General features: G+C 43.3%; 1 protein-coding gene across 2 annotated transcripts in view; it reads right to left on the reverse strand.

Annotated features, from left to right (window-relative positions):
- Positions 1-8340: 8340 nt before the first annotated feature.
- Positions 8341-13400, reverse strand: part of tasp1 (taspase, threonine aspartase, 1) — an 84290-nt gene continuing 79230 nt past the window's right edge. For both annotated transcript variants that reach the window (XM_078405650.1, XM_078405652.1), the window contains one exon: positions 8341-10965. In XM_078405650.1, the coding sequence (XP_078261776.1) occupies positions 10876-10965 (90 nt within the window). In that variant the 3' untranslated portion in view covers positions 8341-10875. The remainder of the gene's footprint in view (positions 10966-13400) is intronic.

Raw genomic sequence — 13400 nt, forward strand, 5'->3', positions numbered from 1 at the left:
ACGTCACCCATTCCTTCTCTCCTGAGATGCTGCCTGACCTGCTGAGTTACTCCAGTATTTTGTGAAGTATATACTCTGGATGGAGACAATGTGATTCAAGGTCTTAGAATTTGTTTTAATCAGATGTCTTCACAAATGAAAGGGAAGGATACTGATGTTGTATTTAAAGAGAAAGTCAGAACTTTTTTCCCCCCAAGGTTGAAATGTCAATGGGAGACACAAAATGCTGGAGTAACTCAGCGGGTCAGGCAGCATCTCGGGAGAGAAGGAATGCGTGACGTTTTGGGTCCGAAGAAGGGTTTGGACCCAAAACGTCACTCATTCATTCCTTCTCTCCCGAGATGCTGCCTGACCCGCTGAGTTACTCCAGCATTTTGTGTCTACCTTCGATTTAAACCGGCATCTGCAGTTTTTCTCCAACGTAAATATTGAAATTTCGATGACTAGAAGGTGCAGCTTTAAGACGAAAAGTAGAAAAGAGAGTGCAGGGCAACTTTTTTTACACAGTGAGGGATCATTCCCAGGTGATGCAGGAATATCAAGACGAATTTCTGCACTCGGCTATCTTGTGCAGGAAGGAACCGCAGATGCTGGTTTAAACCCAAGTTAGACACAAAATGCTGGAGGAACTCAGCGGGACAGGCAGCATCTATGGAGAAAAGGGTCGGGTGAAGTTTTGTGTCGAAACGAAGGGTCTCGATCCGAAACGTCACCCATTCCTTCTCTCTAGAGATGCTGCCTGTCCCGCTGAATTTCTCCAGCATTATGTGTCTGTCAAATCTTAACAACTTAATACTTTCTCTAAATTTATAGATCATGATCACGGAACATAACTGCTCTTTCCCACCTGATATAGCACCGTTCGTGCTACGGCCTAACACCGTGGAGTCGGCGGCCTCCAGCTGGGATCGACCTTGAAGACTCCGGTCGCAGGGCCTGGACTTACCATCTCGGAGGCTTCGGCCGTGGGCCCTGCAGACCGCAACATCGGGAGCTCGCAGGTCCCTGGCTGGCGACCGGCTTTCGGGAGCTCCAGCCGTAGCAGCTTCGACCGCCCCGGAGCGCGAGGTTTGATCGACCCGCTCGCAGGCCCTTCATCGCCCTGGCCGCGACACTTTCCATCGCCCGGTGGGGGCTCAGGACCTTCATCGGCCTGCTCGGCTCGGCCCTGGGACTTTCCATCGCCCGGTGGGGGCTTCAAAAGTCGGGAGCCTCGATCGCCTCGTGGCACCACGGGAGAAGAATGAGGAGGAGATAAGACTTTTCTTTGCCTTCCATCACAGTGAGGGTGTGCCTGGAGCAATCACTGTGATGGCTGTTTGTGTTAAATTGTAATTGTGTGTCTTGTGTTCTTTATTGTCTACTGCCGGACCCTGACGTGAGAGGACGCTGGCGCTATTTGTTCGCCGCTTCTCCGTCAGGATAGTTTGTCTGTTTGTTTTTATGCCTTGACTGTTTTTGTAAAGCGTCTTTGAGCATTTGGAAAAGCGCTATAAAAAATAAATGTTTATTATTATTATTATTATTATATCTGGCTTCTAAATGGTCCTGTTTCCGCGCTGTATCTCCAAAACTAAAAATCCTATCATAATCTAGGGTACTGTCCGATTCACTTCCACCCCATTGCGGACATTGGACTTTGTGTCTGGAACTGATGTGCGACAATGCTGAGAACTATATTCTGAACTATCTTCCCCTTTGCTTTACCTATTGTACTCGAGTTTGACTTGAATGTATTTACATATAGCATTATCTGTATAGGATAAGTCTGAAGAAGGGTCTCGACCCGAAACGTCACCCATTCCCTCTCTCCCGAGATGCTGCCTGACCTGCTGAGTTACTCCAGCATTTTGTGTCTACCTTCGATTTAAACCAGCATCTGCAGTTTTTTTCCCCCTAAAGTAATATCTGACTTGATTGGACAGCCAATTAACCTAGAAACCTGTACGTCTTTGGAGTCTGGGAGGAAACTGAAGATCTCGAAGAAAACCCATGCAGGTCACGGGGAGAATGTACAAACTCCGTACAGACAGCACCTGATGTCAGGATCGAGGGTCCAGGCAGCGGGCAGTCGACGGCCTCACAGAAGTCGGCTGCCTACCCCTGTTCCGGGCTTACGTCCGTGCCCGCGTGTCCCTGGAGAGGGAACACGCACACGCGGTGTCCACGGGGACTCTGGTGGCCTTCCGGGAACGCTGGTCACCGCGGGGGGTTGAATGTATTGTTGACAGAGATGGCGGGATTTTAATGTGATAATTGTTTAATTTGTAAACTGCCGATACAGGCGGCTTTTGTTTGATCACATTTTGCTTAGTATGTTTGTATGTTTTTCTTTGGAATAAAACTTTTATATATATTTTTAAAAAATTTAAAAAAGATGTCAGGATCAAACCCGGGTCTCTGGTGCTGTAAGGCAGCAACTCTACCGCTGTGCCACCGTGCTGCCCATTTATAGACATAGACATAGAAAATAGGTGAAGGAGGAGGCCATTTAGCCCTTTGAGCCAGCACCGCCATTCGTTGTGATCATGGCTGATCATCCACAATCAGTAACTTGTGCCCAACTTCTCCCTTATCCACTTATCATCAAGAAGTGTAGCAATCTAAGATCTCACATTTCACAAACTCAGTAGCACAACATTAATGCAGAATGTCGTACCTAAGAGGAGGCAACTGAATCATCCATCCCACCACAACCAGAGAGCAGTGCTGAACTACTATCTACCTCATTGGTGACCCTCGGACTATCCTTGATCGGACTTTGCTGGCTTTACCTTGCACTAAACATTATTCCCTTATCATGTATCTATCTGTACAGTGTAAATGGATCGATTTTAATCGTGTATTGTCTTTCTGCTGGCTGGTTAACACGCAACAAAAGCTTTTCACTGTACCTCGGTACACGTGACAATAAACCAAACTGAGCTAGACTATTTTGCGAGAGTTAGAGTCATAGAGTGATAAGGTGAGGCAACAGGCCCTTCAGCCCAACTTGCCCACACTGGCCAACATGTCCCAGCTACACTAGTCCCACTTAGACAATAGACAACAGACAATGGTTGCAGGAGTAGGCCATTCGGCCCTTCGAGCCAGCACCACCATTCAATGTGATCATGGCTGACCATTCTCAATCAGTACCCCATTCCTGCCTTCTCCCCATACCCCCTGACTCCGCTATCCTTAAGAGCTCTATCTAGCTCTCTCTTGAATGCATTCAGAGAATTGGCCTCCACTGCCTTCTGAGGCAGAATTCCACTTGCCTATGTTTGGTCCAAATCCCTCCAAACCTGTCCCATCCATGTACCTGTCTAACCATTTCTTAAACGATGGGATAGTCCCAGCCTCAACTACCTCCTCTGGCAGCTTGTTCCATACACCCACCACCCTCTGTGTGAAAAATTTACCCCTCGGATTCCTATTAAATCTTTCCCCCTTCACCTTGAACCTATGTCCTCTGGCCCTCAATTCGCCTACTCTGGGCAAGAGACTCTGTGCGTCTACCCGATCTATTCCTCTCATGATTTTGTACCCTGTAGAATTTTACGATGAGATTCTTCCATTATTTCAGCAAGTTTTATTTCATGGATCAGAGGCTGCTGGAGGGGTCAAGAGGGCATCACACTGAAGCTCTGGAGGTTTTGATGTGTTCCGATATCCTGCTGATGTTTGAGTTGACATGAAAGCTGCCCTCTGTGATTTATAGAAGAGCCACAACAGAGTCTGGGCTTCAACCATTCATCAGCTCCGCCAACTACCTTTGATCTTTACTTGATCTTTGAAAAGTTTGATGGTAGCTTGGTGCCAAACAGGAAGCTTTCATGTCCGTTTTATATGACAAATGTTAATCCGGGAAGAATCCACTGCAGATTAGAGGAAAAAAATAGTCTTTGTACACAATCAACAGTGGTGTATATCAGGCTATTAGATTAGCATCTCCCACCATAACTAATCTGTTCACGAGATACAGGAGTTGAGGCTATGTTTTAACGGTACTCTGGCAGTTGCCAATTGATTTTTTTCTATCAATAATAATTACAGAATTAGAGAAAATTATAATATCCTTTCCATTAGATGCAGGAAAAATGTTCCCAATGTTGGGCGAGTCCAGAACCGGGGGCCACACAGTCTTAGAATAAAGGGGAGGCCATTTAAAACTGAGGTGAGAAAAAACGTTTTCACCCAGAGAGTTGTGAATTTGTGGAATTCTCTGCCACAGAGGGCAGTGGAAGCCAAATCACTGGATGGATTTAAGAGAGAACTAGATAGAGCTCTAGGGGCTAGTGGAATCAAGGGATATGGGGAGAAGGCAAGCACGGGTTACTGATTGGGGATGATTAGTCATGATCTCAATGAATGGCGGTGCTGGCTCGAAGGGCCGAATGGCCTCGTCCTGCACCTATTTTCTATGTCTATGTCACTTCTGTTATGAACATGTAACAGTTCCAAAAAAAAGTTTTAAAAAATGATTAAATCGATCTGGCAGCTAGATTAGTCTGGTGTGCAGGCAAGGGTAATTCAGAAGAGGGCAGCGGTAGAGTTTCTGCCTCACAGCGCCAGAGACCCGTGTTCGATCCTGACTACGGGTGCTGCCTACATGGAGTTTGTACGTTCTCCCCGTAACCTGCGTGGGTTTTCTCTGAGATCTTCAGTTTCCTCCCACACTCCAAAGACGTGCAGGTTTGTAGGTTAACTTAAGTTGTGAATTGTCCCTAGTGTGCGGGATAGTGCTAGTGTACGGGGTGATTGCTGTTTGGCGCGGACTCGGTGGGCCAAAGGGCCTGTTACCGTGCTGTATCTCTATAGTATAGAGTTTGTACGTTCTCCCCGTAACCTGCGTGGGTTTTCTCTGAGATCTTCGGTTTCCTCCCACACTCCAAAGACGTACAGGTATGTAGGTTAATTGGCTGGGTAAATGTTTAAAAAAAATTGTCCCTAGTGGGTGTAGGATAGTGTTAATGTATGGGGATCGCTGGGCGGCACGGACTTGGAGGGCCGAAAAGGCCTGTTTCCGGCTGTATATATATGATATGATATGATATGATATAAAGTCTAATTGAATTTTTTCTATGACTAAAGGCTAATCCAATACCTTGTTCGAATTCAATGACAATCATAGTAATGAAAAATTCAGTTTTTAGATGTTTTTGCAATCTGCATTGATGTCTTCATGAACTAAGACATATAGTAGTGGTTTCATTTTCAAGAAATTTACCACCATCTCTATTCTGTTGCTTTGTTACCCCAAATTATATCACTGCAGTTTCAGTTCAGTTTATTGTCACGTGTACCGAGCGAGGTACAGTGAAAAGCTTTTGTGGCGTGCTAACCAGTCAGCGGAAAGACAAAACATGATTACAATCGAGCCATTTACAGTGTATAGATACATGACAAGAGAATGTTTAGTGCAAGGTGCCAGTAAAGACAAGAATAGTCGAGTGAATAAGGATACTCGGCGATCGTATCACTCAACACCTTCGCTCAGTCCGTCTTAACCAATCTGATCTCCCGGTGGCTGAGCACTTCAACTCCCCCTCCCACTCCCAGTCTGTCCTTTCTGTCATGGGCCTCCTCCAGTGAGGCCCACCATAAATTGGAGGAACAGCACCTCATATTTCGCTTGGGCAGCTTGCAGCCCAGCGGTATGAACATTGACTTCTCTAACTTTAGATAGTTCCTCTGTCCCTCTCCCTTCCCAGTTCTCCCTCTATCTTCCTGTCTCCACCTATATCCTTTCTTTGTCCCGCCCCCCTGACATCAGTCTGAAGAAGGGTCTCGACCCGAAACGTCACCCATTCCTTCTCTCCTAGATGCTGCCTGGCCTGCTGAGTTACTCCAGCATTTTGTGATACCTTCGATTTGTACCAGCATCCGCAGTTATTTTCCTATACAAGGATAGTCCGAGGGTCACCAATGAGGTAGATAGTAGTTCAGGACTGCTTTCTAATTGTGGTGGGATGGTTCAGTTGCCTGATAACAGCAGGGAAGTAACTGTCCCTGAATCTGGAGGTGTGCGATTTCATGCTACTATACCTTTTGGCTGATGGGAGAAGAGGGAGTGGCCAGGGTGCGACTCGTCTTTGATTATGCTGCTGTCCTTGCTGAGGCAGCGTGAGGTGTAAATGGAAGTGTGGTTGGTTAGTGTGAAGGTCTGGGCTACGTCCACAATCCGCTGCAATTTCTTGTGGTCTTGGATGTAGCTTCCTTGTTGCTGCTCTTTACACTAATCCCATGCACTTCCTCCTTCACTGGCTGGGTCTGTTCTTAAATTGTTGTTGAGGAAGCTTTATCGTTTCTGCACATTTTCTTTTGTCTGTGTCCAAATTAGTCCCAGCACTTACCCCCGGAGAACACAACTTGCCAATTCCCCCCCCCCAAATATTTTCACCTGCCTGTCGTATTTAATCCAAGGTCACCTGCAGGCTGAAATTAAATATTATTCTCTAAGCTTCAGAATAATCAATTTGGTGATGTAAAGTTTGTCTGAAGTTCCTCAGAGTCTTGAACTTTTTCAGTGGTTTAAAACAATATCCAAATAAATTGTTGGACAAAACCGTCAGAGTTTAGATTGTCCTGATCTCACACTCCACACTTGTGGGTGTTCTTAGTTTAGCTTTTTAGTTATAGAATAGGAAGGCAGACTATTATCTGAATGGTGTCAAGTTAGGGAAAGGGGACGTACAACGAGATCTGGGTGTCCTAGTGCATCAGTCACTGAAAGGAAGCAACAAGAGGAGCTGAGTATAGGAGCAAAGAGGTCCTTCTGCAGTTGTACAGGGCCCTAGTGAGACCGCACCCAGAGTACATGTGTGCAGTTTTGGTCTCCAAATTGGAGGAAGGATATTCTTGCTATTGAGGGCGTGCAGCGTAGGTTTACTAGGTTAATTCACGGAATGGCAGGACTGTTATATGTTGAAAGACTGGAGCGACTAGGCTTGTATACACTGGAATTTAGAAGGATGAGAGGGGATCTTATCGAAACATATACGATTATTAAGGGGTTGGACACGTTAGAGGCAGGAAACATGTTCCCAATGTTGGGGGAGTCCAGAACCAGGGACCACAGTTTAAGAATAACGGGTAGGCCTTTTAGAACGGAGATGAGGAAAAACTTTTTCAGTCAGAGTTGTAAATCTGTGGAATTCTCTGCCTCAGAAGGCAGTGGAGGCCAATTCTCTGAATGCATTCAAGAGAGAGCTAGATAGAGCTCTTAAGGATAGCGGAGTCAGGGGGTATGGGGAGAAGGCAGGAACGGGGTACTGATTGAGAATGATCAGCCATGATCACATTGAATGGAGGTGTTGGCTCGCAGGGCCGAATGGCCTACTCCTGCACCTATTGTCTATTGTTTAGAGATACAAGGCGGAAACAGGCCCTTCGGCCCAACGGGTCTGCGCCGACCAGAGATCCCCGCACATTCTCCCTGGCAAGGTCAGGACTACCGTGTTATAGGTTTCAGATGAAAGGGAGGAAATGTGCATAATTTAGTTTATAGTTATACAGGGTGCAAACAGGCCCTTCGGCCCACCGAGTCCACACCGACCATCGATTCCCACACATTAACACTATCCTACACACATTGGGGACAATTTAATCTTACCAAGCCAATTAACCTGCAAACCTAAACGTCATTGGAGTGTGGGAGGAAACCAAAGTTCTTGGAGAAAATCCACTCGGTCACAGTGAGTCCGTACAGACAGCATCCTTAGCCAGGATTGAATCTGGGTCTCTGGCACTGCAAGTGCTATAATAAGGCAGCAACTCTACCGCTGCGCCACCGTGCCGCACCAATTTCGGGGAAGAACATGCCAGATAGTTTTGCCTTGTTCTCAACTTCATACCCGTTAGTAGTTATACGTGAAAACCTGATTTTTTGGTACCTGATTAAATATGCATCATATAAAATGAATGTTATTATAGAGTTTAGAAGGATGAGGGGAGGATCTCATTTTTGAGCCTCAGAATGAATGGGCGAACCTTTAGGAAGGAGATGAGGAATTTCTTTAGTCAGAGGGTGATGGATCTGTGGAATTCATTGCCACAGAAGGCTGTGGAGGCAAAGTCGTTGGGTATTTTTCAAGCAGAGATCGACAGATTCTTGATTATTAAGGGTGTCAAAGGTTATGTGAAACAGGCAGGATAATGGGGTTGAGGGGGAAAGATAGATCAGCCATGATTGAATGGCAGAGCAGACTCGATGGACCGAATGGCCTAATTCTGCTCCAATGTCTTATGAATGTAATAATGTTATTTGTTTCTTTTAGCATGTATATTTACCAGATAACTAATCTTTAAGCCAGTGCAATTATTAAATACATAGTACAGATACCGCTCAAAGAAGCAGGCATTTAAACAAGATTTTTATTGTAATTTCTTATATCGATATACAATTTCCTAGTAGTTTAAGTGTTTGAGCACTGTATGTCCTAGTATTGCTAACATTTCAAATATTCACACACACATCTTTTGCAAGTGAGAGAAATCTGCAAAATTTTATTAAAGCATATAAAACATTAACAATATTTTGTCTTTGTCAATTTAAAAGCACCAAAGCAAGCTCTTCATATAGCCCTGACAATCTACATATAATATAGTGGAATTAGTACAGTGCAACACCAATTTTGATAAGATCAAGCTTTATTCGAGATAGTTACATTTAAGACCTATTTACCTTTGCCGTAAACTCGATTTAAAGTAGCACATTTAAAATCAACGATAAAATATCAAGTTACAATATATAACGTCTGTCAATGAACTCCAAATTGCATATCTTCCTTTTCGTAATTTGAGTTTAGGTTCAACATTTTCATTAACTAGTCACAAATTCCCACTAGCTTGTTTTTCAGTTGTCAAGGGAGTCCTTTGTAGTTTTCTATCACACGTTTAAGATGAAATAGTAGACAGGCACTCCAAAGCAGAGAGAAAACTACATCAACCTATTTTAATAAACATTTGATGTCAGTTCGAATACAGCTTTGAGGCACGTGTGTAATTCAGACTACTTAAATAGAATGGATCAATGGTCACCAAATGTTTTGACAAGCTGGTGACAATATTCTTTTAACTGTATATGGAAGAGAGTGACAAATTATCATAGCAATTTGAGGGTCTTTTCATGCTATAAAAACAAAGTGCAATCTTCTTTTGTAAAAGCTTACAATCTGTCTTGAACATTGTATCACTAAACTTGCTCACTATGATTGTCCTGGATCCACACACAATAAAAGTAAAATCTAGCTCTGGCGCAATACCTCCGATACAATCAACTCCCAGCATTTCAAACTCACGGGGAAATTAGACGGGCTTCGTTCCCAAACCAGGAATTCACTGGCATTCTGAGTTCTCCCCCCATCAATTTACCAAGAACCGTTGAGAAAATCTGGTTATACACGAGAGATTCATTATTACTATTTGTTGCAGAAGCTTCACCAGAGAATGCAGCAGCATCTCTTGAAGCAAACACTGGACGCCAAAGGAGAAATGGACATTGAATGCAATACCATTTTAATTGCTTCACCCATTGGCAGTGATATCAACTCCAAGGCCCTAAAGCCGCGTAAATTTCTTCTGGTTTCCTCCCTCTCTTAGTCTCAAAACCGACCCATCTGTTCAGCCTTTGGTCATCCACCTTAGTATCAGCGTATGTGGTTCGGGTAAAATCTGAAGTGCCTCTGGATATTTGAACCACGTGCAAAATCGCACACAGATAAGTTGTTGCCATAAACTTGACCCCCATGTTCACTCGAAGTTGTATAAATGGGTTAAATCAGCAGGATCAAGTACTTGCACACAATTGAAGAAAACCGGAGCGTAAATTATTAAAAAAAATATGAAAGAAATACTTTTTTACAATGTATAGTTGAGTGTGAGGAAGGATCTCTACCCAAACCGTCTCTCCAGAGATGCTGCCTGTCCCGCTGAGTTACTCCAGCATCTTGTGCCTATCTATCCATAGTGGAGTCGATCTGACCTCAGTGTATATTGAATGTCTGCTAATTGTATGCAATTTAAAGTAAAAACAAAACCATTTAAGATCCACAGGCATTGCACCAAGTTTTGTTAAATGTACATTTTTACCGTTTTTTAATCTTAGGCATGTAATTTTCACTCGTACTTGCGTCACCAAATTTTTGCCAAATTCTTGGTGAATTCACGATCATGCCCTGCATGACAGCACGAACAGCGTGGTTAATAGTTTCACGTTTAAATAATTCAATGCAAGGTTTCATACCATACCAGCACACCGATGCACACATACACACAATCACATCTTTTATCGGTATCTCTGAAAGTGTAAAACTTATCTACTGTATATCTGATCAAACCTCACATTAACTAACAGCCAAACATTGATTGGTACATGTGTTATTACTAATTAGCCTTGTGCTGTAATCAGCCATGTTGAAATTCACGGACACCCACGAGTTACTAATTCTAGTGGCAAAAAAGCAAACTATGCTGATCTTTTAGACAGAAAATATGGAATGCGATGCATTGACTGAAACTCAAGTCAGCTGGAAGGAAGGGTGTTTTTTTTAAAACATTTATTTTTTGGGACAATATATATATATATATATATATATTGATCAGGAAAACTCGCAACAATCTTGTGAATACTCCAGTTTTAAACTGAGACGATACAGGTCCAAGTAAAGCAGCACTTACTTTGCATAATCAGGATATATATATATATATATATATATATATATATATATATATAAAGTACAAAGTGCAATTTTTATTGTGGTACCAAAAAAGATAAAGCTCTCAATATGCTTTCTTTCATTAATCACATTTATATAATTAAAATATAAATAGACTATAGTTAGGTAGTCCATCTGAGGCTGTGTATTGTAGCACTATTGGGAGTGAAAGGTCTCATTCAGAGGTTCGTAGCCTGCAAACACCACCTTCGATTGCTAACGACTGCCCCGCCACAGCTCCTGGCGGAAGCCTTGAAATATGAGTCTGTGGAACAAAAGATATTCACCGTTAAGATTTCACACACAACAACAATATTCAGACGAAAGGCCAAATACACGAAATGTTAACTGTTTCCTTCTCCACCGATGCTGCCTGACCTGCTGAGTATTTCCAGCATTTTCTGTTTTTATTTAGACTTTAGAGATACAGCGCGGAAACAGGCCCTTCGGCCCACCGATTCCGCACAGATTAGCCAGTTATCGTGATCACCCCGTATGCTAGCACTATCCTTCACACACTAGGGACAATTTACTAATTACAGAAGCCAATTAACCTACAAACCTGTACTTCTTTGGAGTGTGGGAGGAAAACGGAGCATCTGGAGAAAACCCATGCAGGTCACAAGGAGAATGTACAAACTCCGTACAGATAGTTGGGATCGAACCTGGGTCTCAAACATGAATACTCAAGATGAAAAGTCAAAGATGTGAAATATTAACTGTTTCCCCCTTCACCGATGCTGCCTGACCTGCTGATTATTTCTAGCATTTTCTGCTTTTATTCAGGGTACATGACATTGACAATTTGCTGAAAGTGCCCACGTCAGTCAAACAATGACTGTTCTAGGTTCCAGCCACAAAGATCATCGAGTGACATGAAATGATTCTTCATTGAATGCTGTGTGAAAGTAGATCAAGTTTTTTTGCCAGTGTCTCTTTAAATGCTCTTTTGAAATCCTAGAATGAAGAAACAAGGAACTGCAGAAGCTGGTTTATTCCAAAGATAGACAAAAAGTGCTGGAGCAACTCAGTGTTGGCAGCATCTCTGGAGAAAAAAGATGAGTGATTTTTCATGTCAGGACCCTTCTTCAGATATCTTTTGAAATCCTCATGATTTTTAACATTTAAATCCTAACTTTTTCCAGGGAGAATTTCAGATTCTCCGATCTACCATTTACTTAAAACCACCATCCCTGGAACTGCATTAGATCTTTAGTCAGAGGGTGGTGAATCTGCAGAATTCTATGCCACAGAAGGCTGTGGAGGCAAAGTCAGTGGATATATATAAGGCAGAGATAGATCGATTCTTGATTAGTACAGGTTATGGGGAGAAGGCAGGAGAATGGGGTTAGGAGGGAGAGATAGATCAGCCATGACTGAATGGCGGAGTAGCCTAATTCTACTCCTATCACTTATGATCTTATGATACTAGTAATTTTCTACTTTACTCTTAAATTCCCAGATGTGAGCACAACGACCCAAACACAAAGCGTTGGAGTAACTCAGCAGGTCAGGCAGCATATGTGAAGGGAATAAATAGACGTTGTTTCGGCTTATGAGTCTGAAGAAGGATCCTGACCCAAAACGTCACCTGTTCATACCCTCCACAGATGCTGCCTAACCTGCTGAGCTCTACCCGCTGCGCCACCCCTATTTGCCAAATAATTACAGATGGACATCACATGCCTGAAATGATATTTGATGCACATAGTATGTGCAAAGATCTTCACGTCAAAACCAAATAAAGATTTTTCATGAATTTCAACAGACAAAATGGGGTTTGAAATGAACAAACAGTTGCACATGGATAGGACAGGTTTGGAGGGATATGGACCAAGTGCAGACAAGTGGGACTAGTGTAGCTGGGACATAGTTGGCCGGTGTGGGCGAGTTGGGCCGAAGGACCTGTTTTCAAACTGTATCACTCTATGACTCCGCAGGAACACTACAACATATCAATATATACAAAACATCGCTCAAACACTATTGATGATAAGTGAACCATAATGTTCAGATCAAGATAATAATAGAAAGTTACATCACCAGTGCAGGGTTCTCAACCTTGGGTCACACCAAAGAATCTCACATCCAATTAAGTTCAGACACTCACTTTTATAATAGAGGGAAACATGGCAGACAATACGCACACAGCATAGCCTCATATCGTTGTTTCCCTGCAATGAACTTCTCCTATGTGAAGGAAAGAACTGCAGATGCTGTTTTAAATCGAAGGTAGACACAAAATGCTGGAGTAACTCAGCGGGACAGACAGCATCTCTGGAGAGAAGGAATGGGTGACGTTTCGGGTCGAGATGCTTCTTCAGACTGAGTGGCTTCTTCAGTCTGAAGAAGGGTCTCAACCTGAAACATCGCCCATTCCTTCTCTCCAGAGATGTTGCCTGTCCTGATAGTTAGATAGAGCTCTGGGGACTAGTGGAGAGTTAGATAGAGCTCTGGGGACTAGTGGAATCAAGAGATATGGGGAGAGGTTGGGCACAGGTTACTGATTGAGGATGATCAGTCCTGCAACTATTTTCTATGTTTCTATGCCCCTAAGTGAATTTGAGTCCAGTAAACCTTTGTTATGACGGACCTCTTTATAACGGATTTCAGTTATAGTGGACACTCTCTTTAAGAACACAAGATACAGGGCATTGAAATTGACAGGGCATTGAAATTGACAAGGGATTGAAATTGACA

The sequence above is a fragment of the Rhinoraja longicauda genome, chromosome 9, assembly GCF_053455715.1.
Source record: "Rhinoraja longicauda isolate Sanriku21f chromosome 9, sRhiLon1.1, whole genome shotgun sequence".
Classification (NCBI taxonomy): domain Eukaryota; kingdom Metazoa; phylum Chordata; class Chondrichthyes; order Rajiformes; family Arhynchobatidae; genus Rhinoraja; species Rhinoraja longicauda.